The 26,365-nt window shown below is 63.5% G+C and overlaps 3 protein-coding genes across 5 annotated transcripts in view; 2 read left to right on the top strand and 1 right to left on the bottom strand.

Moving 5' to 3' along the window:
- The window catches only part of B4GALNT4 (beta-1,4-N-acetyl-galactosaminyltransferase 4), a 31,893-nt gene extending 28,593 nt beyond the window's left edge, over window positions 1-3,300 (top strand). For both annotated transcript variants that reach the window (XM_052811532.1, XM_052811531.1), the window contains exons 15-20: window positions 172-479; window positions 738-891; window positions 1,272-1,344; window positions 1,439-1,592; window positions 1,974-2,100; window positions 2,314-3,300. In XM_052811532.1, coding sequence (XP_052667492.1) covers window positions 172-479; window positions 738-891; window positions 1,272-1,344; window positions 1,439-1,592; window positions 1,974-2,100; window positions 2,314-2,428 — 931 coding nt within the window. In that variant the 3' untranslated portion in view covers window positions 2,429-3,300. The remainder of the gene's footprint in view (window positions 1-171; window positions 480-737; window positions 892-1,271; window positions 1,345-1,438; window positions 1,593-1,973; window positions 2,101-2,313) is intronic.
- A 5,563-nt stretch (window positions 3,301-8,863) lies between these two features.
- On the top strand, window positions 8,864-17,243 carry PKP3 (plakophilin 3). The gene is made up of 13 exons (XM_052811893.1): window positions 8,864-9,161; window positions 10,197-10,273; window positions 10,476-11,203; window positions 11,609-11,732; window positions 11,883-12,087; window positions 12,330-12,504; window positions 12,780-12,897; window positions 13,197-13,364; window positions 13,734-13,919; window positions 14,205-14,358; window positions 14,811-15,003; window positions 15,449-15,536; window positions 15,908-17,243. The coding sequence occupies exons 1-13, from the start codon at window positions 8,936-8,938 to the stop codon at window positions 15,941-15,943; spliced, it is 2,478 nt and encodes an 825-aa protein (XP_052667853.1). The 5' UTR covers window positions 8,864-8,935; the 3' UTR covers window positions 15,944-17,243.
- A 267-nt stretch (window positions 17,244-17,510) lies between these two features.
- SIGIRR (single Ig and TIR domain containing) lies at window positions 17,511-23,020 on the bottom strand. 2 transcript variants are annotated; one of them, XM_052812060.1, is made up of 10 exons: window positions 22,907-23,020; window positions 20,763-20,899; window positions 20,276-20,462; window positions 20,045-20,175; window positions 19,688-19,828; window positions 19,412-19,555; window positions 19,232-19,334; window positions 19,003-19,153; window positions 18,273-18,453; window positions 17,511-18,130 (listed from the first exon to the last, which is right to left on the bottom strand). In XM_052812060.1, exons 2-10 carry the CDS (start codon window positions 20,767-20,769, stop codon window positions 17,928-17,930), a joined length of 1,248 nt encoding a protein of 415 aa, XP_052668020.1. In that variant the 5' UTR covers window positions 20,770-20,899; window positions 22,907-23,020; the 3' UTR covers window positions 17,511-17,927. The 2 variants fall into 2 exon arrangements, with proteins under 2 accessions (XP_052668020.1, XP_052668021.1); XM_052812061.1 differs by having other exon boundaries at window positions 18,279-18,453.
- Window positions 23,021-26,365: the final 3,345 nt, after the last annotated feature.

Below are 26,365 nucleotides of genomic sequence, written 5' to 3'. Positions count from 1 at the left end.
GGAGGGAGCGGGGTGTGGGCGGGAGGTCGGGGGGATGTGCCTTTATCCCGCTTGGCTCCTTGGGGCCAGGTGAGCTGGATGGTGGGTTCAGGCCAACCCCTTGAGCAAGGCAGCTGCGGGGAGCGAGGCTTATGGTGATGGTGCTTTCAAGTGCTTCTCCTTTCCCTGTAGCATCTACACCCTCCTGAGGATCGTCAACGTGGAGAAGCGTCGGGACACGGCCCGGGGGAACCGCTACCTGCTGGAGCTGGAGCTGGCGGAGCGGGGCCAGCGGACGGTGCGGCTCTCCGAGTACGTCTACGTCCTTTTGCACCAGGGCAAGCAGGACGACAGCGCCGAGGCCAACCCCGAAGGGCTGGTCCTGGGGGCCACTGAGCCCCAGCCGAGCACCTGGAGCATCCTCTATGGAAAACCCGTCCTGTGCCGGCCCCTGCGGCTCAGCTGGAAGCAGGACGTCATGGTGCACTTCGTGGTACCTGGTAGGTGAGAGCAGGATGTGTCTCTCCAGGGTCTCTGCTGCTCCCTCTGCCCTCGGCATCCTCTGGTGTGGGGAAGGCAACCCCTTTGCTCCCTGGTTGTATCCTTCAGGCTGGCCCAAGGGGGATGAGGTTCTCTCTTCTCATGAGATGCTGAGGTTATCGCTTCTCATCAGAAAGGGTGTTGGTTTGGTTGGGGAAGGTGGTGCTCTTGGGACCCTTATGGTGAGCCTGAGGGACGTTTGTGGCTGTGTCTGGCAGTGAAGAACCAAGCCCGCTGGGTCCAGCAGTTCATCTCGGACATGGCCCACCTGTATGGGGCTACGAAGGACGCCAACTTCAACGTCATCCTGGTGGACTTTGACAGCGACGACATGGATGTCGAGAAAGCCCTACGGGATGCCCGACTGCCCCGGTAACCCACCCTGCGCGAGCTCCGCGTCCCACCCTGCTCCCTCTGAGGCTGCCGAGGGGGGTCTGCGGGGCTCCTCGTGGTGGGACAGGCCATCCTGGTGGTGCTCTCGCAACCTGCCTTTCCTTCCCCAGCCCAGCACGTGTCTCTGCCTCACTGCCCCTTGCCTCCTGCTCTTTTCTGGGGGTTTAAACTTGTTTTCTGCACAGAGGAGTCGGGGATGCAGAAACCTCCTCTGCCTCCGTGGGGGCACCCGCGGCATGAGTTGTAGGCACCCGACCCCCTTCTGAGAAGGTCCCTTCTCCTCACTGATGGTCCCTGTCCCCCTCTTGGCTGTGTCCCTTCCCATCACCAGCACTAACTGCCCTGTCCTCTCTCCTCAGCTACCAGTATCTGCGGCGCACGGGGAACTTTGAGCGCTCGGCTGGGCTGCAGGCTGGTGTGGACACGGTGGAGGTGAGCTGGGGGAGAGGAACCAGCTCTCGCCTTGGCTTCTCTCCCAGAACTTTTTCACCCTGATCCTCTCACTTGTGTCCATCCCCTCCCATAGGACGGGCACAGTATCGTGTTCCTCTGCGACCTGCACATCCATTTCCCCCCCAATATCCTGGACAGCATCCGGAAGCACTGCGTGGAGGGGAAGCTGGCCTACGCGCCCATCGTCATGAGGCTGAGCTGCGGCAGCTCCCCACGGGAGCCCAACGGTAAGCGGGGTCCCCTCTGCCGTGACGCCCTTCCAGCTGGAAAATGTCCACCACCTGCCCGAGGAGAGCTGCGGCGCTGGGTTTGGGTTACAGCTGGGCTTGGATGCGCAGGGAGGATGGGTTTGGTTTTGCTCTGGCAAGATGGGATTCAAACCCAAGGGTGCTCGAGGCACGCGGGGCACGGTGCCCCCCCAGAACCGGGCTGTCACCCGGTGCACCCCCACAAGAGGTGGCAGTGTTGGGGACAGAGCTGTGGTGGGAAGAGAGGTTGGGACAGGGTGTTCCTGTGGTTCCCGGGTAGCAGGGAGAGTGCGGAGGTGATGGCCTGGGGATTTGGGGCCCCCCCGCACCCCTCGCCTCATTGCTCTCCCGCTCCTCCAGGCTACTGGGAGGTGAACGGCTTTGGCCTCTTTGGCATCTACAAGTCGGACTTCGACCGCGTGGGAGGGATGAACACGGAGGAGTTCAGAGACCGCTGGGGCGGGGAGGACTGGGAGCTCCTGGACAGGTGAGGCTGGGGGTCCTGGCAGCCCCCTAACCCCCCCCCGGGGCAGGGCTGGCCACGCGGATTTGGGCACATCCCCTGGGAAATCCGCTCTCTTCTCCATCCGGCCAGCTAAAGACCGGGGCGATGTGGCGGAGAAGGGGCAAAACCTCCCTTCGGGAGGGCCGCGTCCATCCCCTCCCTCCCCTGAGCGGCTGTCCCTCCGTCTGGCTGCAGGGTCCTTCAGAGCGGGCTGGAGGTGGAGCGCTTGCGTCTCAGGAACTTTTACCATTACTACCACTCCAAGCGCGGCATGTGGAACGCCCGCAGCAAGAAGCCACCCAAGGACTAGCGCCCCGAGCCCGGCCTGAAGCCACTGACCCCCCCGCACCCGCCGGAGGCAGGCCACCACCGGCACCCGGTTGTCCCCGACCTCTGCCGACGCACCTCGGTGCCGGCACGGAGGGCACCCGTAAATGAACCGCAGTTATTTTGGGAAGGGGGGGAGTGGGGAGGGTGAAAGCGGGCGGTGATTTTTTTCTTAAGGGTCTAATTTCTTAGTCAGAAACGAATTTATTAACTCATTAGTGCCGGGACAATGGGCATCCTGCTGTCCGGAGGGATAAAGCCTCCTGGCTGATCCCCAGAGCCGGTGGGTCTCCGGGGACTGTGCTTGGGCCAGTGATGCCAGAGGTGGAAAAGTGGTACCCAAGCTCGCAGCCGGCACTCGCTCTACAGCCCCTTTGCTGGGTCGCCCCCCCCCCCCCCCCCCCCCCCCAAAACGCCCAACACCTTGTCCCTGTGCCAGGCTGGAGAGCTGAGCTTTTTGGGGGGGCTGCCGGTACCCACAGGAGTGAGCCGGGGGTATGAGCCTGCTGGGGCTGCCCAAACCCTCCTGCTCCCCTCCCCGGGACCCGTGGAGCCACCGTGGAGGTGAAAAGGGGTTTGGCTCTGCCCTGCCGCGTGGGGACATGCCGCTGCGGCCGTACGGGGTGGGGGGCAGAGCCCCTTGGCACGATGGGCTGGCATTGCCTGCGCCTGGGGGGGCTGGGTTGGGATGGGAAAGGGCAGAGCCCAGAGCAGGTACGGGAGCAAGGGGAGAGCAAATGACGTTTCCAAGCTAATTTCTGTGAAATTATGAGGTAGGAAGCTGTTTTCAGGAAGTTTTGTCTGTTTTGGGGTTTTTTTTATTCTTAAAAAATAAAATCAATGTCTTGGCTGGGATTTCCTTCCCCTCCGTCACCCTCGCACCTTGGCAGGGATGTGGCCCTCGGCTGGACGTAGGGCACGAAAAGCCAGGTTGGCCTCTGTCCCTCACCGCGCAGGCTGGGAGATGCTCTCGCCCGCTTGAAATCACCGCTGCCGTCTGTAACACCCAGGGGGGCTCAGGAAGCCCCGACCCGCCGGCGTGTCCTGGAGGAGAGAGGAGCTTGCAGGGAGCGCGCTGGTGGAAGCATTGGGCTGAGCCTGGCTGGCGCTGGGAGGCAAGATCAGAAATTCCTGCTGGGACCGAGGAGGAGGACGGGTACGGGGCAAGGATCTTCTCTCTTCGGGGGGAGTGGGCAGCGGCGGCATCGCAAGGGGCCCCTTTGCTGTTTTGTGCAGTGAGGAGGAGGAGGCAGCAGCCGTGTTTTTGATGCCCAGATGCACGCCCGGGCTTGCAGGGAGGTTGCTGAGCCTCCGCCCCACACCTGGGCTCCTCCCGGGGAGCTGCCTGCACCCCACGCTGCACGGGGGGCTCACTCCGGTGCCCCCGGGGCTGGTGAGCCGAGGGGAGAGCCACGAGCTGCTCCGCTCGCTCCCGCACGCCCTTGCACGCTTGTTCGCCAAATGGCCGTGTCAGCCCCTGCCCGAGCTCTTTGCTCACCTTTTCCACTTGCACGTGGACGTGCCCGGCTGCACGCAGCGCCTCGTGGGCTCCGGCAAACCCGCTTTGCCTCGGGCCTGGCTGCCGTGAGCTCCTTCTGCTCCTCAGCCGGGTCACCCTGTCCCTGCAGATCCCCTGGGCTGCGTCCTTGCTGCCCTCCACCATGAGCTTTCAACAGCTGTGGGCACCCCCGGGAGAGTGGAGATAGCCCCCAAGTTCCCCCCCCACAAGTGTCTATTCCCCATCCACATCCCCTGGGCTCTGTCTGAGCATCCGCTGAGTTTTGGGGTGAGGATGGAGGTGGTGGGCTCAGCAACCTGCTTGCCGTCAGAAAACAGCCACAATCTGGGGCGCTGGGGGCTTTTTATCCCTAATTTGGTACTTGTGGCCCCAGGATTTGCTGGGAGGGGACGTTCTCGGCAGGCAGTGGGATTTTCTCTCCATGCTGGCACTCGCGGGCTCCTCTCCTCACCCTGCTGCCTGTTTTTTCCAGCACTTTGGAAGCGCTTTGTTGTGGGCAAGGGCTCTGCCCGCTGCACCGGGAGTTGGCCTGTGGGCTGAGAAGTCCCGGGCAGGGCAGGCAGCCCCGCGGTCCCCGGGGCCAGCAGCGGGATCCCTAAAGCTGCCTTTCCTTAGGCACAATTTTTCCAGCAGCTTCCCAGCTGTGGGAGAGCTCACAAAACCACCGGCATCGGAGCAGGCACCGGGCTCAGCCAAAGCCAGAGCTGCCGCTGATGCTGGAAGGGACTGGTGCCACCGGTGCTGTCCCCACTGGGGACACTGGTCCAGCCCTGCTGGGCGGGACAATTCGGAGCCAGACGATGGCGACCGCTTGGGGTAGGGCCAGCAGCAAAACGCCGGAGGGTTTTGCTTCTCCAGCAGCGGCTGAGCTGTGGTCATGGGGACCACGGGGAGCCTCTCCCGGGCCAGGCGTTGGAGCCCCAAGTGACAGTGGGGTGCAGGCAGGTCCCCGCTTTTAGAGGAGCAGCCCCGGTGCTGGGGCGAGGCGTTGGCCAGGCGGCTCGCCCTCCCCCGAGGGGATGCTGCGAAGGCGTTGGGGCTTGTTTGGGGTGGCGGAGACGAACACCAGCCCGGGGCGGCCTCGCTGTAGGGCTGCCCGGGCTGTGGGGCCGAGCGAGGCGGCGGTGGAGGGCGAGGGGGAGCGCGGGAGCCCACCCGACGCCTCCGGACTGAGAACTGGCCGAGCGTGGCAGCAGCGGCCGGGTGGAGGGACCTGGGCAGGCTCCTGCCCTACGCTGGGCTTTGCCCGGGGGTCACCTCTCAGCAGCCCCCAGCGAGCGCCGGGTGCGGCGTGGAGCCCGGGCTGCAGTGCCGGTGGAAGCGATGGCCCCCGAACTGGTTTGGCCCGTTTCAAGCGCTCCCTCTTGGCTTATCTGGCTTCAAAGGGCTCCTGCTCCATCCCACGCACACAAACATGCTCCCTGTGAACCCCTGGGGCCTGGGGGAGCCCCCTGCACCCCAAAGACCTGTGCCCCCCCAGCTCTGCCTCCCCTCCATCTTCTCCTTTCAGCAATCCCAAAGCTCTCCTCGCTGCACCCATGGGTGCCCTGTGCTGGGGAGGTTCAAGGGGATACAGTGGAAAGGACATGTTGGACCATGGCCATGGTGGTGCGGACTGGCGGTGATTGTTTGGAGCACCACGAAAGCAGCTGAGATGTGGCTCTGCTGCCTGGGATGGGGCAGCCGAGACCCCCGGCCACCCCGCCGGCATCTTGGCTGTGCCGAGGCTTTTTGTGGAGCCTCCACAAGCCCCAAAAGCGCAAACTTGGCTGCGAGGGGAGCGGGTTTTGAGCGCACATGCAAAACAACGGCGAAGAGACTGGTTGGGTAAGCTCCCGGGGCGGGCCCGTGCCGCAGCCCCACGCCTGCCGCAGACGGCATCGCCCACCCCGTGCCGGGGCGCCCGGCACCCGTGTGGCACCCAGGGGTGCACCCGCCTGCCCGGGAGGATGCTGCAGGGTAACGGCCCTCCGGGGCCACCCAACAAGGTACGTGCCGGCCGGTCCCGCACCCATCCCGATGCGGGTCCCCTGGGAAAACTGGTGGTACCCACCCTGCCACCAGTCCCCATGCACCCAGTGGAAAGGGACAGTGCGGATGCTGGATCCAGCAGCTGCCTGCTCCTGGCCAACTTTGGCCGAGAGGCTTTTTTTCTCCTCTCTTCGTGCCTCAGTTTCCCCAGTGTGGCTCTTGGCACACGTGCGTCGTGGCCAGGCTGCGTGGTGCTGTGTCGGCCACTCCCTGCTTGAAACGCCGATGGCACCAGCAGCCACAGGCTTCCCCGGGGACCCGGTTTTGGGGAACAGGCACTTGGTGCTCAGGGGGTGGGAGAGGACAATGCGCACCCAGGAGCTGGGGTCTCCCTGGGGACGTGGCTCTGTCACCCCGCGGAGGAAGGGATATGGGTGCCTCTAGGCTGAGGAGTCAGTCACCGCTTTAGGGACTCCCAGACCAAGTTATTTAACCCTGTATCACCCTGAATGTGGCTGGATCCCCTCGGGAATTCCCCACTTTTGCTCCAAATCTGAGGTTTTTTTTCTGCCGCTTTGCTGCTTTTTAAGCATCCCAGCGCATCCCTGCTCCCATCCAACACTTCCCCTATTAACGAGCCACTTTACGAGGCGAGTGCTGCTGGTTTCAGCTTCAAACCTGCCGCAACCCCCCCCCGAACTCCCCCCATGACCCCCCAGTTTCCATCTTCAAGCTGCAGGGCAGTGTCACACCAGGGGGATGGGGGCTTGGAACGGAGGCAGAGCCTGGGTGAGCAGGGCTGCCAGTGGGCTCGGGGCCATCCCCGGGAGCCCCTCCATCCCCTGGGGATGGAGGGGCTCCTGGGGCCGTCCTCAAGACCCTCGGTGTCTGGCACGGGGATGGCGGGCAAGCATCAGCTTGCATGGGGAGCGAACCGCCCTCCCCGCCTGCTCCCGGGGGGGAACCCGTGATTCATCCAGGCTCGGAGGGTTGGGAGCGCCCCGCTGAGCTCTGCCAAACTTGGTGCACCCGCCGACGCTCCCCGTGTGGGTGGTGCTGAGGTGGGAGAAGGGGGGGGGCCCTTGGGGTTATCCCTGGATGCTGTACCCCAAAAGGGTCAGGTTTGACCCCTAAGCTAAAGGGGGGACTCCCAGTAAACCCATGGAGTCCCTGGACCCCCCCCCAGAGCTGGGGAGGTGGGTCCACCCCCCCACATCGGTCCCCAGGCACGATGCGATGGTGGCACCGGGGTTTGCAGCCCACTGGGGTTTGAGGACGCCATCAAAGTAGGGGCCGTCACCCCAAAACACTTGCCCGCAGCTCTTGCAACCCTGCCCCGGCATCAGCCGCTGCTCCTGCTGACGGCGGCGCATTCCTCCGGGACAGCCGCCCTTTTCACCCTCCTAACAAAGCACAGAAGCCGTCCCGGTGTTGTCATCAACGTCCCGGCGTTGTCATCACCGGGTGTCGTAAGCACCAGCTGGCAAAGCCCGTAATGCTTCTGCCAGGCGGGTTCGGAGCGGTGACGCCAAGTGCTGAGCCGTGGCTCGCTGCGGAGCTGAGGCCGCGTTGCCACGCTCACCTTCAAACGGCCAAAGCCAGTGCCGGCTTCTCCAGCCGATGCACTGTGCCGGAGCCGACGGGCAAACACCCTATGGCCATTAGCAGGGGCAGAGCCTCAGCACCCGGGTGTGGCTGAGGACGGGCACAACTCTGTTCAGGAGTGAGCAGCTCAGTTAGTGAGTCAGGGGCTGAGGGAGAGCGGTGTGAAACAACACCGTGGGGATTTTGGGAGCCGTGCCTGAGCACACCGGGCTGGGGGGGTACGTGGCGTCCCCACCCCGGCCATGCCGGGGTCGGCCAGGGCGGCTCAGCGGGTGGGGCAAGCCTAATTAGTACCTGTGTGGTGGCAGCGGCTGAGTCACCCCGCGTTCATTACCGTCAGGCCTGCCGGCGCTGAGCTGCCCCTTTTTTTTTTATTATTACTGTTGTTCCCCGGCTGATTTGAAAAGCAAAGCAGGGAGGGCCTGGCCAGTAATTACTGCCAATTAGCCCCTGCTCTGGCCCTTTGGCAGGCCAGCCCCCCCCCTCCCTGGGTGCTGGAGGGGTTTGTTGGCCCCATATGGTGGTGGGCAGCCCGGGGGGCTGGAGTCGGCGGTGGGGGCTGCCTGGGGGTCCGGGGTTCTCCTAGGAGGTGGCTCGGGGGTCTGGGGCTCTCTGGGGAGGCTGCCTGGGGCTCACTGGTGGGGCCGTGGGGGGGCCCGGGTCTGGCTGAGGAGCTTGCCCGGGGCTCTCCAGGGAGGTTGCCTGGGGGTCTTGGGTTTGCCAGAGGGACAATGCGGGGGTCTGCGGCTTAACAGCAGGGCCATGCGGGTGTCTGGGTGTCAGTGGGGAGGCAAATGGGGGTCCGGGGCTCTCCTGGGAGACCATTGGGGGGTCCGGGGCTCTCCCGGGAGGCACTTGGGGGTCCGGGGCTCTCCCGGGAGGCAAATGGGGGTCCAAGGCTCTCCTGGGAGACCATTGGGGGGTCCGGGGCTCTCCCGGGAGGCACTTGGGGGTCCGGGGCTCTCCCGGGAGGCAAATGGGGGTCCAGAGCTCTCCCAGGAGGCAATGGGGGTCCGGGTCTCGCCAGAGGGACAACGTGAGGGTCTAGGGCTCGCTGGTGGGGCTGCCCAGGGGTCTGGGGGGTCCACGGGGAGGCTGCCCGGGGTGGGTGTCTGTCTCTCACGGCTGGGGCCGCAGGCACGACCACCCCGGACCCCCCCCGCGCCACCGCGGGCGTCCGCCTCCCTCGCGCCCTCGTCCCCGCGAGGTCAGTCCTGGGCACCTCTGCCTGCGGCGGCGACGGCGATGGCGGGGGGCCCGCTGTGGTCCCCTCCTTCCCGCTCAGCGGCGGCCGAGGCGTGGCGGCGGCGGGGCGGGCCCGGTGCCTCCCTACGGCTGCGGGGAAAGCCGCCGCGCTCACCTGCGCCAGGCGGCCTCGGCCTCCACACCGCCGCCATGCAGGAGACTAACACCTTCTTGCTGTCGGCCCTGCAGCCCGAGGCCGGCGTCTGCTCGCTGGCGTTGCCCTCGGACCGGCAGCTGGACGGCAGGAGCCGGGAGGCGGCCGAGGCCCAGCGGCTGCGCAGCGCCCGCGTCCAGGAGCAGGTCCGCATCCGGATGATGCTGAGGGGGCAAGCGGCCGCCCGCGCCGAGGGCCCCGACCACGCTGACGGCAGCAGAGGTGGGAGAACCCCCCCCCCCCGCTTCCCGGGCGCACGCGTCAAAACGGGCGGCGGGAGACCCTCGGCCGGCACCGGGTTTCGGCTCGCACCCTAGCTTGGGGCTGGGGGGGGTGTCCCCCACCCCGGCCGAGCACCCCCAGCACCGGGGATGGGGCGGCACGGCCCCAGCGTGGGCTTCTTTCACCCCGCTCAGGGGTCGTGCCTCAGTTTCCCCACCTGCCCGCTGCGGGGGGGGATTGGCGCCAGGGGCGTCCCGCAACCCGCTTTGGGTTGGCGGGGTGGCGGGGGGGGAGGTTTTTCTTTCCCTGGCAGATCCCTCCTTGTCCCCCCCCCAGCCTTTGAGCAGCGCCGCTGGCCGGGCTCCAAGCTCCTCCATTTAACGTCTGCGCTCGTGGCCTCCGCCCTGCCGCTTCGCCTGGCACCGGCGCGGGGTTTCACCGAGCCCCCCCCCCCCGATCCAAGGTGCCGGGGTACCTCGGCGGTGGGGAGAGACCCCCCCCGGCACCCCGAGGGCTGCCCCGGGCGCGGGCATGAGTCACGCTCCCATCACCGCCGGGGCTGGCGGCGTCTTCCCCGTCCCCGCCGGCGGCTCTGGGGCGGTGGCAAGGCGGGAGGGCGGCGTGGGGTGCAGTGGGGCGGCCGGGTCCCTGCTGGGCTCCTGTCCCCAGGGTGGCGGAGCCGGGACTGGGTTTTTTGGGGGGATGCCTGGTCTGCCAATCTGGCTGCGGCGGAGAGGACCGGGCTTCAGCCGCCGCGTCCCCGCCAAGGTGGCAATTACTCCCCTCGCCATCGGGGCACGATGAAAGGCGGGGAGGCTGCCGCTCCACGCTGCCGCCGTCTCTCCTGGTCTCCGTTGCCAGCGGGCAGGCGAAGGCGGTGTCCGCCCGCTCCCTCGTTCCCTGCCGCGCTGCCGGCACTGCCGCAGCTCCCGAAGCAGGTCCCCCTGGGATGAGTTGGGGGGGAATCTTTGGTACCCAAGACCACCCCTTAGGCCCCCCAGTGCTCACATCGATCCCTCTGTCTCCGTCTCGCAGGTGGTCAGTACGGCACAACCCTGCGCTCCTCCTTCAGCTCCCGCTCCCAGAGCAATGGCTTGGACCCCAAAGCCTCGGTATGTACAAGGAGGTTTTGTCTCCTGCCCCACGCTAGTGCCCATCACCGTGGCAGCTGGGGATGCCAGTGGAGACCTAGCTGCTGGCTGTGGCTTTGGTTGTGCCAGGGGAGGCTCTTGGCTCCGTCCTGTCCTCTCCCCATGGTGGGGATGGAGGAGGAGGCTTGTGGGCATCCCTTAACCTCCCGCTTTCCCCCTGCAGCTCTATCAGCCGCTGGCCAAGAAGGATTTCGGCACGCTGAAGGGCAGCAGCTGGTCCTCACGCTCGGCGGTGGACCTCACCCCGCACAAGCGGATGGCGACCATCAGCAATGGGGGCCTGGCGAAGGGCCGGGGCTACGGCACCGGCTACACCATGTCGCAGGCCGCCAACATCTCACCACGGCCCAGCTCCTTCCATGAGCGCAACTACCGGCCCCGGCAGAACTTCGACACCCTCTCGCTGCACTCCCTGCGGCTGGCCGACGGGCCGCTCCAGCCCACCGCCATCGCAGATGACCGTTATAGCATCATCTCAGAGCAGCTGGACCCCGTGGGTCACCGTTCCCTCTACAAAAGCCAAGGCAACGGCGGCTTCACTCGCTCCTACACCTTTGAGAGGCAGATGAGCGCCGGCTCCACCGCCAAGGCTGCCTCCGACTGGCTGGAGGGCGGTGAGGTGACCCAGAGCCGCACCATCCGGGCGCCTGCCATGCGCACGCTCCAGCGCTTCCAGAGCAACAACCGGTCGCGGCTTAGCACCGGCTCCTTCGGCAGCATCCAGGCGGCCTCGCAGGCGGGCGGCGGGAGCTCGTACATGGGGATGGTGGAGCACAGCTCCCGCGCCCCCTCCGTGCGCAGCTTGGCCGAGTCCAGCCACCACCTCCAGGACCAGCGTGCCATGGAGATGTACAACGGGCACAGCACGCTGCTCAGCCACCAGTCAGGGGGGTGAGTGCCAATGGGGCTGGGCCGGCACCGGCTTGGTCCTTGTCCCCACCTTAGTCGCTTGGCCGATTGAGGGCAAAATTCTCCATCTCTTGCCTGGCGTTACCTTGCTGCAAGGGATGCAGGAGGAGGGGTGAGATGGTGGGCACAGTTTGGCCCTGTAGCGATGGACCGTGGCATGGGCTGACCTCCAAGCATGTCCCGCATGTGGCCTTAGCTCGTCTCATGGATGCATCCTGAGACAGGAGGGTAGGAAGATGCTCAGTCAGCTGGGTCCCAAGAGGGTGGCGGGGGGGGAGATGGATTGATGGGTATCCTCTGAGATGCAGGATATGGTGGGGTGTAGAGGTGGAGGACCACTGTGGGATGCTTTGCTTGGGATCTTCCTCACTTGCCTGTGGCTTCCAGGTTTGATGACATCGACCTGCCCTCTGCAGTGAAATACCTGATAGCCAGCGACCCCAACCTGCAGGTTCTGGGCGCTGCCTACCTCCAGCACAAATGCTACAGCGACAGCAATGCCAAGAAGCAGGTGAGTGCCGAGGAGCTGAAGGAGAAGGGGCTGTCCCCAGCCCCTCTGCTATGGTGGGGCACCCCAGGGAGGGTGGAGGAGATGGAGGGAGCCCCAGCTGAACGGGAGAGCGGCTGGGTGTTTCAACCTGGCTGGGCTCTCCCCTCCCAGGCCCGCAGCCTCCAGGCCATGCCCAAGCTGGTGAAGCTGTTCAACAGCCCCAACCAGGAGGTGCAGCGCCATGCCACAGGCGCCATGCGCAACCTCATCTACGACAACGCCGAGAACAAGCTGGCGCTGGTGGAGGAGAACGGCATCTATGAGCTCATGCGGACGCTGCGGGAGCCCGACGACGAGCTCCGCAAGAATGTCACAGGTTGGAGACGATGGCGGGGCAGGCAAGGGTCCTCCTCCCCTGCGGGTGGTACATGGTGCCCCCACCCCATGAGTAAAGCTGGGGCGACGCTTCACGGGGATGATTTCTTTGCGTCATTGTTACCCACTCTGTCCCATGGCTGCTCCTGGCTGAGGGTGGTCGGCGTGAGCCCCCTGGGGAGGTGAGTCAGGGTGGACGTGCTCTCCAGCCATTCCTGGGACTGAAGATCCCCCTCTGCGCAGGGATCCTGTGGAATCTTTCCTCCAGTGACAACCTGAAGGATCGCCTGGCCCGGGACACGCTGGAGCAGCTCACAGACCTGGTCCTGGTCCCCCTCTCTGGGCTGGGGGGCTCGGGTGTCATCCAGCAGAACCCCTCAGAGGCGGAGATCTTCTACAACTCCACAGGCTTCCTCAGGTACCTGCTCTGGGACGGCTCCAGTCCTCCCACTGCGGGTAAAGTTTTGGGTGGAAGAAGAGACACCATCTGTGCTGTATACGTAGGGAGCAAGGTCTCTAGGGCTCATTTCTGGGGTCCCCATCCCTTGCAGCACTTGTGCATCAAGGCAAAGCCTGGTCAACCCCATGGGAGAGGTATTAGCTGCCCTCCCCGTGGTGGTGCCCAGTGGCAGGAGGGGGGGTGGCTGTGGGGAAGCCCCTTCTTGCTATGATGGACCCATGTTCCCCGTACAGGAATCTCAGCTCTGCCAGCCAGCAGACCCGACAGAAGATGCGTGAGTGCCATGGGCTGGTGGACTCCATGATCTACTACGTGAACAGCTCCCTGGAAGTGGGCAAGTCAGAGGACAAGGTGAGCCCCGGGAGCTGGGTGCTGGGAGGGTTTGGGTGCCCTCAGACAGGGTGCTGCTCCCTCCCTCCTGGCGGCCGCCTGGCCATCGTGGTACAAAGGCGTGTCTTGATGTGATGGTGGGAAAACCAGCCTGGCTCCATCTGGGCTTACTGGGCACAGTGAGGCACCACTGGTGTCATCAGGGTGACTCTGGCTAGGGAGCCCCATGGGATTGCGCCCCAGGGGACGTGCCAGCTGGAGATGCCCTGGCAGACAGCACAAGGACTGACACCCTCATGTCCCATCTCCCCCCGGCCCAGAGCGTGGAGAATGCCGTCTGTGTCCTACGCAACCTCTCCTACCGCCTGTACGACGAAATGCCCCCGTCCTCCCTCCAGCGCCTGGAAGGCCACAGGAGGAATAACAGCAGCATGGTGACGGGGGAGCTGGTGGGCTGCTTCAGCCCCCAGAGCAAGAAAGCACGAGAGGTCAGTGGCTGGGAGGTGGTGGGCACCGTGATGGCCGCGTCACCTGGGGCGGGACTGGTACTGGGAAGCAGCTGGCAGTGGAGGTGACGCTGAGGCGGAGGCGGATGCTGGCCTCAGCTGATGGGTGGGACATGCGGGTGAGCTCAGTGAAGCGTGAATCAGGTGTGTGGGGTGAATCAGGGTGCCAAAACCCCACTTTGCTATGCCACGGGGCATGACGCAGCCAGGGTGACCTGCTGGGTCCCTGCCAGCCTGGAGCTGCTCAATGGTTGAGGCCAGGCACGCGGGAAAAAGGGGACACCAGCAGCGAGGGATGCCACAGAGGGCATGTTCCCTATGAGTCTAACAGTGCCACTCTCATCCCCGCAGCACTACCTGAATGCAGACATCGTCACCTTCACGGAGGTCTCCAAGGACCCCAAGGGCATGGAGTGGCTCTGGAACCCACAGATCGTGGGCATCTACAACCGGCTGCTGCAGCGCTGTGAGCTCAACAAGCACACAACGGAGGCGGCCTCGGGCGCCCTGCAGAACATCACTGCCGGGGACCGCAGGGTGAGGGCGCGGGAGGGGAACATCCCCTGGGGCTCGCCGCGTCTTGCCTGGTTGTCCCCACCACCTGGCTAGTCACCAGCCGTGCCCGGGGAGGGGATGCACCTCCCTGCAGGTTGGTACCAGCCTTTCCTGGGTAGGGGACATGGCCATCACGCTACTCACCCCACCCGGGCATGGGTCACCCTGACCTGGCCCCGTTGAGCAAGAGGAGGAAGATGGGGTGGGAGCAGAAGGCAGCCGGCGGCTTCCAGGTGGGAGTCTCCAAGCGGACGTTTGCCTTGGCAGTGGGCAGGCGTGCTGAGCCGGCTGGCCCTGGAGCAGGAGCGCATCCTGAACCCCGTGCTGGACCGCGTCCGCACCGCCGACCACCACCAGCTGCGCTCCCTGACGGGGCTCATCCGCAACCTGTCCCGCCATGCCCGCAACAAGGACGAGATGTGTGAGTGCCAGGGAGGGATGGGCAGGGCTGGGGCTGTGGGCAGGAGCCCGACGGATGCCCTCCACCCTTTTCCTCCTTGGTCTGGCCTCCAGTTACCTCCAGCCATGTCTCAGCACCTTCCTGCCTGCTGCATCCCTGCTCACAGCTGAGCGCGTGGTGGCTGGTCCATCCCCAGTAACCGAACACCCCCCCCACGTTGTGCTCTGCCCGCAACCCCACCATCTCACTTGGCTTTGTCCTCATCCCCCAACTCCTCTCCCAGGTGCCAAGGAGTCTCAGCAGAGGCTCCAGAGAGCAAAGGGCTTGAAGACATCCCTGGTACTGCCCTGTGGGTCCTTGGCTGGACTCTCTGTCCCCTCATTGCCCGCGGGAGGCTGCAAGGTTCATCCCTAGGCTGCCGCGTGTCCCCTGGGTCTGGCCACCAGCCCTGACATGATGCCTTTGCCCACCAGCAACCAAGGTGGTCAGCCACTTGATTGAGAAGCTGCCGGGGAGCATCGGGGACAAGGCGCCGCCCGCCGACGTCATCGTGAACATCATCGCGGTCCTCAACAACTTGGTGGTGGAGAGCCCCATGGCTGCCCGTGACATCGTCTACTTTGATGGCCTCAGGAAGCTCTTCTACATCAAGAAGAGAAGGGACAGGTAGGAGCTCCCTGTCTGCTCTGCTGTCCCAGCTCAGACCTGGGGTCCAGTCCTGCTCTCCCCTTACTCCCCCGGTCCAGCGAGGTGGAAGAGGGTCACAACCAGTCTCCCTTCCCAAGGATTGGCATTGGGAGCCCCCAGACCAGCTCAGAGTGGCCTCATGGCCACCTTCCAGCCCTCTGCTCCCTCCTCAGGACACCCTGCTATGGGATTGCCCATTGCTGCAGCCACCTTCTACCCATCTGGGTGCTTCTCACCTCTCCTGCCACAACTGCTTGCCACTCTGCCCATTGTGGTGGGCTCCAGCCTTTAGTCTTCTGCCTCTTCCCACCAGTGCTAAGTCCTCAGCCCCTCCGGGCCCTTCTGGGCTGGTATCCTTGGGCTGGTGGGCACCATCCCGTGCCCAGCGGTAACCAAAGCTCATTGCCTCCTCTCCCTGTCCCAGCTCGGACAATGAGAAGTCCTCCAGAGCAGCAGCTAGCCTCCTTGGCAACATGTGGCAATACACCAAGCTCCACCGGGACTTCAAAATGGTATGTACCACCCTCTGGTGCCTTCTTCAGCCACTGGGATCCTGGGATGGATCCTAACGGTGGATCCCAAGGGGGTCAAGGCCCGGGGCTTCACCCTAGAAAGCCACACCACCCAAATGCTTCCAGGCATACAACAGGTCCCAACTCCACGCCTCCCCCTCCTGAAGGGGTGGGGATGTCCCCAGAGCATCGTCCCTGTGGTGGCACCTGCACCAGTGGGGTGGGGACAGCCACGTGCCCCGTGTGGGGACAGCGTGGCCACGTCGGTGCCGGAGCAGAGCGGGTTTGTGTTCGCGTTCCCCTTGCCCAGCGAGGCGCGGGCAGGGATGTCCTCGGGCAGGAAAGGTGACGGGTGGCCTGTCTCTGTGCAGAAGGGGTTCCGGAAGGAGGACTTCCTCGGCCTGTGAGGACAACCCCCGGGAGCCGGACTGCCCAGCCCTGACTCTCCCCGCCGGGATGCTCCTTGCTGCTGGCCCTGGCCTGGGGAGGCTGCTCACCGCTGGATACCTGCTCCGTAGTGTAGCCCCCGCCGCGTCCCTCACGCCTCCCCCCTCCACCGGGTCCCCCTTTCCCGGGTGGGGGGACACTCGTGCTCCCTCCTGCTGCAGCCTTAAACCCAGCAACTGCTTTTGGCTCTGCGGCGGGGCCCCGCTGGGACCCCAGTTAGTGGGGGACTGCCCCATGGCACCCAAGGGTCCTCAGCCCCTGGGGACCCTCTCCGCTCCTGGGGAGCCAGCTGTAAAGCTCAGCTCGTCTCGCGGCTCGGCGGAGGGGCAGGAGCTGCAGGGCTTTGGGGATGCTCCTGCAAAGCAATACTGGTGGCGAGGGGGGCTTCTGGGGGCACCCCATCCCAGCGCCCCGAATCGCGGCGCACCAGGGGCTGGGAGGGTGCTGGTGCGGGGTGCGCCGTGGGTTACACACACTCTGCCCTGGTTGGGTGGGGAGGGGGCTTCGCATAGCTCAGGGGGTTTGTGGGAGGTCTGAGGTGGCTTCCCAAATTTTTATGGGCTGGCACTGGAGCTGTAAGGAGCTGGGAAACTGCGTCGGTGACACGGTGCTGAGTCCCCTCCTTTGCTGGGCGTGAGGGGGGTGATTGAGGCTGCCCGTGCCCTCGCTTCAAGAAGCCGGGGCACCTCTGTGCCACGCCGTCCCCATCCGTACACCCCGTGGGGACTGTCCCTGTGCAGGCAGAGCCGCTGCTGCCGCTCTTTGCTGGCTGCTCTGCCCAGGGCTGGGCCTGGCCGGTGCTGTGTAAGCAGGATCCGGGCAGGGCCAGCCGGCTTGTGTTTGCTGGAAGGCGTCTCCCCGCGGGGTGGGGAGATGCCCTCGGTGCCCGGCGCGGCTGGCGCAGGTGGGGCAGCGGGTCCAAAGCTCTCCCTGCCGAGGCGGTGGCCGGACCGGGGCACGCGGGTGGGCTGTGGGGTGGCTTTGGTCTGCCGGCGGGTTTGGGGCTGGGTGGGGAGACCCTGCGCTTGGGGGGGCATGGCACACCCCGTTTGGGAAACAAGGTAGAGTAGGTACAGGGGCGGGAGGGTCGGGGAGACCTGGCGGCGCTGCCAGGAGGGGACGCATCCAGGGCTGGTGGGGTCCCCTCGGTGAGCTGGCACCCGGCGCGGTCCAGGGCGGGGTGTTACGGTGCGTTTGTCTCCCCAGCTCTCCGTGTACAAACTCCCCGAGCCCTGCGTATCCCTGAAATAAAGGCCTTGAACGATGCCCGCCTGCCTCCGTGCTCAGCCGGCATGCGTGAAGGGAGGAGAGCACCCCGCGGGACACCGGCGTTCGGGTGGGCTCACCCCGCAGTGCCAGCCTGCTCGCCACCTCCGGGTGTTGCTCCGACTCAGCGTGGTGGGGATGCTGGCACGGGGATGGGATGCGGCACAGGGACGGGAAACAGCACAATGCTGGCTGCCCTGCTGCCCATGGTTGGGAGACCTGCCGGTGGCACCCACGTCCCCGCAGACAGACAAGACCCACTCGGAGCAGCAGGATTTTATTGCCACAGGGGTTTCCATGTGTGCCGCAGCTGCTCCTGTCAGGCATTTCCCAGCCCCTGGGTCACTGGGACTGGGGCACATTGCTTCTCAGAGAGCGTCACCCATCTTGTGATGGGTGACCAACGCTTGTCCATCATGCAGGAAAAATATCCCTGCCGCCCATGGTGAGGGAAGGGGGGCCTGGCACCCAAGGGTGCCCAGGCACTACAGGCAGGGGTGTCCCCTGGTGATGGTTTTCCACTATGGAGCATGCTGCCAGAAGGAGCCGGCTCCTGTCTTTCCCACCGAGATCTTGGCTTTGGTCCCATCATAAAGCCCAGGCTCCTCTGGCCGCGATCTGGGACTGTGCAGCCCCGCGGGGAAGGGGGATGCCGCCTTTGCTGGCCCGCAGCCCTGCTCAGATGTCATCCTCTGTCACCAGGCAGTAGAAGTCCGTGCGGGCGCCGTAGTTGCGTGATCCCAGGTCCGAGATGTCGAGCTCAGGTCTCTGGCCGGCCCTCAGCTGCGCGTCCTCCATCATGCCAGCAGCCGAAGCCATGGGAGCACCGGGGCCACCGATGCGGGGAGGCGGGGGGCTTCTGAAAACGCACCCTCGGAGGCCTGGAAGGAGCGGGGAGATGGGTTTTAGGTGGTGGGGAAGGGGCTAAACCCAGCCTGCCTGCCACAGGAGGGTGAAGCAAAGCCCAAAGGTGACCTCCGGTCCACGTGTACCCCCCGAGGAGAAGAAGGAGGGGACAAGGACCTGTACCGAGGTCCCCATCTGGGTGGAGGTCTCCACTGCTGTCCAGGTAGCTGCTGTGCAGGATCAGCATGGGGTCCTTGTCCTCCTGCAGCTGGGTCTGTGGGTCCCCCATGGCCCCCTGGAAGGACACCTTGCGGGGCAGGGCCAGGCACAGCTCTTTCCAGAAGTCCGATGATGGGGTCTGCATGGGGCAGGGAGACGAGCTGTGCTGGGACCACCACGAAGCCAAGCCCAGCCCTGCACAGGGCTGGGGAAGGCTTTGTGGGGCTCAGCTCGCTCTTCCTAGCGCTGGGAGCTCAGCCAAGGCGAGGGCTGTGTTCCTGGCGTGGCAGCGTGCCCATGCATCGGTGGAGAAACCAGCCCGACCTGCTGAAATGCTCCTGAGGGCTGCAGCTCCCAGCCTGGCCCTGAAATGGCCGGAGCAGCCACAGGCCAAAGCTTCACTCTGAGAGCTGAGGCTTCGTGCTGGTGCTTCGGCTGGGGGAGACCCCGGAATGGCACTAGGCTCCTGATCGCGCAAGTTTGGGGAGCGAGCACCCAGATCTAGGGCTGTTTTGGTTGTTTTTTTTTTTTTAAATTGCCTCTAAAAGATGAGGGCCTCAACCTGCTTTTTAGGAGCACTGAAGCACGGGGAGCAGCCCCAGAGCGTCACAGGGAGGCTGACATAAAAATGGGGCACTGGGAATAGAAAGGGGGGTGCTGGCAGGATGGGGTCCTGCTTGGCTCTCACCATGGAGCCGGCTCGCCACACCAGCAAGGTCACCGCGCTCCGGTGCTGCTTCAGTATGCTGATAGCAGGGTGGGTGATCTCCCGGTACTGGCTCTCAAAGACGATGAAGATGGGTTTCTTGGAAAGCTCCAGCAGCCTCCAAAGCCCTTCCCTGCGAGACAGCACATGGCAGGAGAGCAAAGGACCCACCAGCTCCTCTCCCCTGGGAGCAGGCAGGAGCCGCTCCTACCTGAAGCTGCTGTTGCACCAGTCTTGCTCCAGGTATGCGATGGAGAGGACCACAATGAGACGCCGGCACCGACTCACGTTCATTATCAGGTCGGCTGATGGCTCTGCAGGCAAAGGGATTTCAAGCCCCCAGGTGCTGGTGTTGCCCCTCTGCCCAACCCCGCGCAGGTCTGGTGCCTACCTGAGTTGGGCAGGATGGTTTGCTCATCCAGGAAGAGCTTGTAGCCGTAGCGGTTCTCCAGCTGCGGCTTCACGATGAAGTGGACGAACTTTCGGTCATCTGGGGTGGTGGCGTGGGAGACGTAGGCATCGTACAGCTTCCCGTCTGGGGAGAGCCATGGGGAAAGGGAGGGGTGTAATGCCAGGGAGGGCTCTGCGCATGGGCAAGCCCCTGGCCCGGGGGGAGGCTTTTCCCAAGGGGGGGGCACCGCATCTGTGCCCTTCCCCGATGCCTCACCATTGATCTCCAGCTCGCCGTAGCGATTCCGGTACCAGAGGAGCACGCTCAGGCGGCATCGGACATAGAGCCCGGCCAGAAGCACCAGGAGTGCCAGGACCAGGAGGGCTGCCAGCACCGCAGGCACGTGCCCTGCCACCTCTGTAAGGACAGGGAAGGGCACGGTGAGTGTGACTGGTGATCCCTGGACCAGGTTTTCTGGGTTTGGTGTAGATTTGCACCCTGTTGCACTGCCCTGGGAGAGGCAGCAATGCTCCTAACACCTGCCTTGATGATCCCCATGGGACCCCTGTTCCTGCTCTAGGCAAGCAAGCCCTCCTTGGAGGTGCCCCTCCTCTGTCCCCAACATGTCCCTACCCGCTCGCCGCAGGGTAAAGGTGGCCGTGGCATTGCTGACCCAGCAGGCAAACACTCCGAAGTCGGCATCATGCGTGAGGTTGAGCTGCAGGACGCTGGCGAGGAGCCGCTCCGAGGCATTTTGGGCAAACCTGGGGTGAGATGGGGCCACCGTGGGTTGGGCCATGAGGCGACCCACCCTGACAGACAGACAGACAGATGGACGGACATACCCCAGGGTGGGCTCCTTACCAGCTGGTGTCCTGGCTGCTCTCGCTGCCCAGCCACTGCCCGTCTTTCATCCAGGCAGGGACAGGCTCACAGCCCTCGGTGGCTGCCCAGCGCACGGTGCAGTTCAGTGCTATCTGGCTCCCCAGCGCCAGTTCCAGTGTCTCGTTGGCAGCCGGGACGAGGATTTCGGGGGGCACGCTGCAAAGGTCTGGGGGCACAGTAGGAAGGGGGTTTCGGATGGGAAAGCTGATCCAGCTCCCAGCTGGGCGGGCAACTGTCGTAGCCATCCCGGCTTTCCCAGAAAAACAAGCTCTGCCACGGGGGTCTGGCAGCAAGCGGCGCTTGCAGCTGTTTTTCAACAGGCTGAGCCGGTTTTCGGGGCCGGGACGGACCCTCGCCCGCCCTACGAGGCAAAGCTGGAGCAGCGAGCCGGAACCCTGCCATGCCCACCAGTGTGAGGGGTCCTTCCCAGCTGAAAACAGGTGAAACTTGTGATTTTGCAGCCTACCTGCCATGGTGTGCTCAGGTGTCGTGCGGGGGAGCTGCCGGCATCACCAGCGGGCCACCTGCGACAGAAGGGCCCCCACGGCGCGGCGTCTTCCGGGGGACAAAGTCCACTTGCCACCACCACAGGGCGGGCTGGGCCTGGAATAGATCAGAAATGGCTCCCTGACTGCTGGCTGCTCCGGGCCAGTCCGGCACAGGGAGGGCCCTAGCAGTCCCCGTCGCTCCCCGCAGCAATTCGGGTCGGGGAGCAGCGGGTGCCACTGTGGGGTAAAGCCAAACCCATGTCCCCGCCACGGTTTGGTGGCCGCCGTGTCACCTGCCCTCCCTGCGCAGCGTCAACTCGCAGCCTGGCTTTCCTCACCATGAATTTAAGGGCGGGAGGTGATTAATGACCAACCGGGGGCTGCAGGACGTTAAAAATGTGGCTTTGGCTCAAACCAGAGGCCAGCGAGGGGAAACGAGCCGCGGTCGTAGCTCAACTGCAGGGCGTGCAACACCTCCCTGTGAAACCACAGTGAGCTGCCCCATGGCTGCATTTGGGGGGCCTCAGCGGGACCCCCTTCATGCTGCCAACACCCTGTCTTGGCTGCAGTGCTGCTTCCAGCCTGACGTGCCCATTGGAATTGCTAATTAAACAGCAGGGCGGTTTATTTATAGCAACGCAGGCTTCCTATCTCATGAACTCTCGTAGCGTTGAGCTAAGCCAAGTGGGTGCAGCACTCCCCTCGCGGCAGGAGGCTCGGCGCATTGCTACCCTGCGGCCGTGCCCGGGGAGAGGTGTTAGCCACACAACGTGCCATGCGTGCAGGCAAGCGGGGAGTGCAAGGATGGTGCAGGGGGACAAGGGGGACCGGTCCCCGGCCGGCATCGCACAACCGGCAGTGGTGCCGCTGCAATAGCCCCGTGGGAAGAGGGGGACCATGGAGGACACCCTGCACCCCACCGATAAATTGCAGCGGTGCAAAGGGGCACCGCAGAGCCCGGCGGCGAGGTCGGGCTCCTCCAACCCCAAACACCCGCAGAGCCCCTGGTGCGGGCGGTGTGTCTGCCAGGGCTGATGTGGAAATTACAAGGACGTCAGGTTGCCAGTGTTTCTGCAAGGCAGCACGACTGTAAACACATCCAGCATAACTGCTGGGGCCAGGAGGGATAAAAATCTCTCTCGGCTGCCTCTTTGCCCCAGAGCTTCATCGCTCTCGATTGCAAACTGGTTTTGGGTAACAGCAGGGCTGCTGAGGTTGGGCTCATCCCTGGAGAAACCGCGTCTCTCTGCTGCTGGTGTGAAACGGGAAGTGGGGAGGTCTGCAGCGCTGCTCTGCTGTGAAGAGGGATGGAGGCACGTTGCTCCCCTTCAGCACAGCAGCCCTGGTGTCAGGCATGGGGTGAAACTGTGGGTCAAGGTACGCAAGGGACACTTATAACGTGTTCAGCTTGAGCAGTGGGAAAACGATTTATACCTAAAGTATTAACTGGGTTTCTCTGTGGCTGGGGATGGAAGAGCAAGGGATGGAGATGAGGCAGCCCACCTGCTTTTCACGTGGGGAAGGGGATGGGAGACACTACACCAGGGTGGCCTGGGGCTTTCTCTGCCCGACGGGGATGCTCTGGCTCTGCTCGGTCCTGCCTGGATGGGTCACTCATAAATGTTTTCGCTCCGATGGTTGGAAATAAGGAAGCCCCAGTAAGATGCAGACTGATCGGAGAGCTCAGGGAGGCCCTAAATGCCTCCCCAGGCCAATGGAGACACACAGCCAGCTGGGGCCCCTTTGCTCTGGGGCATGAAATGGCGATGGATGCCCAAAGGGCAGCCGGGTGTCAGGGCTGCTGACTGCGAGGCAGGGAGGAGCACAGGTTAACGGGCAGCAGCACGCTCCCATTTCCTATGTCTTGGGGTTGGGGACACCCCGGTTTTGTAGCGCTCCAAGTGCGGCGGTAGGTGATGGTTGGGCTGCGGCATCCCCCAGAGCACGGCCACGGGGAAAGTGAGACAGGCAGAGAGGCACGCCAGCAAGGGAGCCGAGGGAGCAAGCGGGGCCAGAGAGCCAGAAGAGAGCAGCCGGGCTTGCGGGGAGAGGGCGAAAGCCTGCTGACCCCGGCCGAGACGGCATCAACGCGGAAAGGGAAGCGGAGGCGAGCTGCATTTACCTTTGGAGCTTCCGCTGGTGTCCCGGCCGCAGGCTTCCTGCCAGTTGCCTCCCTTGTGCGCTGCTCGAGCTGACTGGACCTGCCAGATCAGTGCTTGTTTTTTCTCTCTTTTTTTTTTTTTTTTCCAAATTTATTTATTTTTCCCCCTCCCCGGTTCAGCCCCTGCCCTTTGCTGGGTTCTCCCGCCGCCCCAATCGCTGGGCGCCAGGCCTGCAGGAGGGGTTGGCCGTCCCTCCCTCCTGCTGCTCCACCTCCACCTGAACCTGTGGGGGGAAAAAAAATAAATAACTCTGGCTTTTGGGGAGGGGAAAAGAAAAAAAAAAAGAAAGAGAAAAAAGGAGGGGGAAGGCAACCCACCCAGCCTGCTGGCCCAGCAGCCCTGGGGAGCTGGGCGTACACAGGTTGCACAAGGCTCCCAGGGCTGAGGAGGAATCCCCCTGGCTCTCCATGGCTGGAAAAGCCCATGGAGGTGTTGGGGCAAGATAAAACCCGCACCCAGCATCTGCCACCACCAGTAATACCAGCTTACCGCGCCACGGCGGCAGCCAGGGGCTTGCACTGGAGCGTGCCTGGGGGGTTTGGAGGTGTCTGCTCGACGCAGTGCTGTGGGGAGAGCCCTGGGCAGAGCCTGCATTTTGGTGCCATGGTTTGCTGAGCACCAGCAAACTTGATACTCTCAGGCTTCGTAAGGTGAGTTGGAGGGAGGTGAGGGGAGGCCGGCCAACCGTCGGCTGTGCCCGTGGGTGTCTCGGGGTCTCCCGTCTGTTTCCTTCTCCTCCGTGATTTTAAAAGCCTCTTTGCAAGTTGAAACTGGTACCGTGGGGTGGCTCCTCTGGCTGGCACTGGCCACAGGGAACCTGGCCCAGCTGTGGCCGCTTGCAAACAGCAGGTGATCACTTGTAATAATTACCGAGGAGGCGATTACAGCCCTAGCACGCTGCAGGCACGGGCTGCATTCATAGCGGCGGCACCGCCTGGCACTGCAACAGCCTCGGCCAGCACAAGAGAGACACTGACCTGAGCCGCAGTGGCTGAGCAGCAAAAACATTGGACTGCATGGGCTTTGGGGCCAAAAAAGGGAAAAAAAGAGGGTATTTCCCTCCTGCAAGGCCCCAGCTCAAGCAGGATGAGGGGCTCGGGGATGGTGTCGGGGCCCTGGTGCCTTCGCCGGCCTCGTCAGCGGCGGCTTTCACACCTCTGGGCTGAGGCTGGGGTGGGCCAAGAGACGGCCGGGAAGGGCTCCTTCAGCTTTCCCCAATCCCCGACTTGGGGGAAAAAAAAAAAAAAAGGTTCTAACTTCCTCTTTGCAAACAAAAAAGAATAAAACCCCGCCAGAGAAGCGGTGCTGTAGGGCGGGCGGCAGCGCGCGGCGGGTCGAACACTGCAATGTGCCGCCGGAACCGGGCAAGACGGCGGCCGTGGCGCTCCCCACCCTGAACGCCCGGCCTTCCCCCTCCTCCTCGCTGCCCTGCGCGGCGTGTTTTCGCCTCTAGTTATTGTTTTATTTGTACTGTTTTTAGCAAACCCCTCTCGCAGCCCGGGCCTGGGCTCCCGCCGCGCCCCCTCCCGCCGTTTCCATGGCAACTGCCCGCCGCGCGGTGCACGCCGGGTACTGTAGTCCCGTCTCCGCCGGGCTCGCCCCGCCCTTGCGGCCGCGGCACTACGGCTCCCAGCATGCCCCGCGCGGCGCCAAGATGGCGGCGCTCCCCTCAGCCCGCCGCCGTTCCCGGGGCCGGGGCCGTTGGGCCGCCCGCGCCAGGCGACTGCCGGGCTTCTCCCCGGGCGTGGAAACGGGGGGCGCCGGGGGCTGAATAACGCCGGTCGTGGGGTCGGAGCGTCGCCGGGGCCTCCCCCACCCCCTGAGGGACAGCTTGGGGGCGAGGGAGGCAAGTGCTGGCAAAGCGCGTACAGCTCCCGGTAGGGCCTGTTGTCCCTGGGTGAAGTGTTTCTGTTACCGAAATCCGGAACGAAACTCCTTAACACCAATGAGAAGTTAAGAAGCGGGCACTTCGTTTATTGCGGCGCTGGAGACACGGGGGATCGCTCCTCCAAAGGCGTGTCCCACTTAGTATCAAAATCCATCGGTTTTTACAGACTTTTTCTGTCAGGTCATTGTTATATAAGCTCTTTATATAAAAATGCATACTATGCTCGCTCTTAAATTTAACCTTTATAACGATTGGTCCTTTGATTATATAACCTTATCAATATTCTTATTTAAAAACAATCATTGGTCCGTTACACTTAGCTCTACTGATGGGAATCTTCAATACTCGAGATGGGAAGGGTAAGGGGGTTTCGAAGCAGCAAACTGGTGTCCATGACGGTTTCCTTAGTTTCTTGAAACAAAACATAGAAAAACCAGTAACTTCCTGGTGAGGTTTCTATGGTTAGCTATTTCAAACTTTAACAATATTAAGGTTCCTATAGTCACACATAACACAGTTCCTAAAGTTTCTATGGCTACATTTCAAACTTAACAATCCTATACATTATGCTTCACAATTTTACTTCTTAAGCAAACCTAACTCTTCTATGTGATTAAATTTTGATTTCTTTACCAGAATATTTGCAACATATCTATGTATTTTTTTTTCTGTACACACAGAGGTATAGGTCACAGGTAGGTCTGTGGTCCTGTTGACAAGGCGAAACACCCCCCGACGCCGAATCCGTGTTGGTTATTATGTCAAATATTGGTGCTGTTGACCTGTTGTGGGGGGGAAAAAATGGGATAGTGGGAGCCCTGTTGGAGGGCTGGTGCTCTGGGAATGGCCTCTCGGTCCTGTGCCCTTCAGCGAGGCAGCTGTGTGCGTGTTCAGGGCAGCAGCTATTTAAGCAGCTCTTTCGGGGAGGGCTGCTCTGTCATCCACAATACCACAGTCACTTTGATGTATGGGCTGTGAAAGCCAGCGTAAACCAGTTGGCTTTGTGGGATGATAAAGGATCCCAAGGAACAAGCCCAGGTCCAGGGGATGGTAATGGCGTGAGGAGGCTTGGTAGCAAATTGGGAGCTGATAAAACCTTTCTTATCCGCCAGCGTTATTCCTGTGGGTAGGTAAGTTAAAAGCAAGAAAGAGTGGTGGTGGTTTTGGTTGCAGTGGTGAAAGGGCAAAACAAGCCGGAGGGCTGAGAGCACAGCTTGTTTCAGTTCCCTGCGAGATAGTTAGCGGCTTTCCATGCTCTCGGGAGTGAAGTTTTGAGGCTGACTTAACCCTGGTGCCTTTCTCTGCAGTACTGACTCAGGCACGTCACCTCCGGGAGAGTCACCTCCTGCCTGTGGCTGGCCTCAGCCCCTGCGGACCCACCACCTCCTGGAGGTGCCTGTGGTGGGACCCTCGGGGGACTCTGACAGCATTGCAGGTTCCGCAGCGGAACAGCCGTGAGCCTGCCCTGTGCTTCCACAGAGCTGTGTCCTGCCAGGCGGGCAGTGGCTGGGGTCAGCATGTCTCTGGGGAA

This window comes from Harpia harpyja, chromosome 16, assembly GCF_026419915.1.
Source record: "Harpia harpyja isolate bHarHar1 chromosome 16, bHarHar1 primary haplotype, whole genome shotgun sequence".
Lineage (NCBI taxonomy): Eukaryota > Metazoa > Chordata > Aves > Accipitriformes > Accipitridae > Harpia > Harpia harpyja.
The sequence above is the reverse complement of the archived record's forward strand: the minus strand, read 5'-3'. Positions and strand labels throughout refer to the sequence as shown.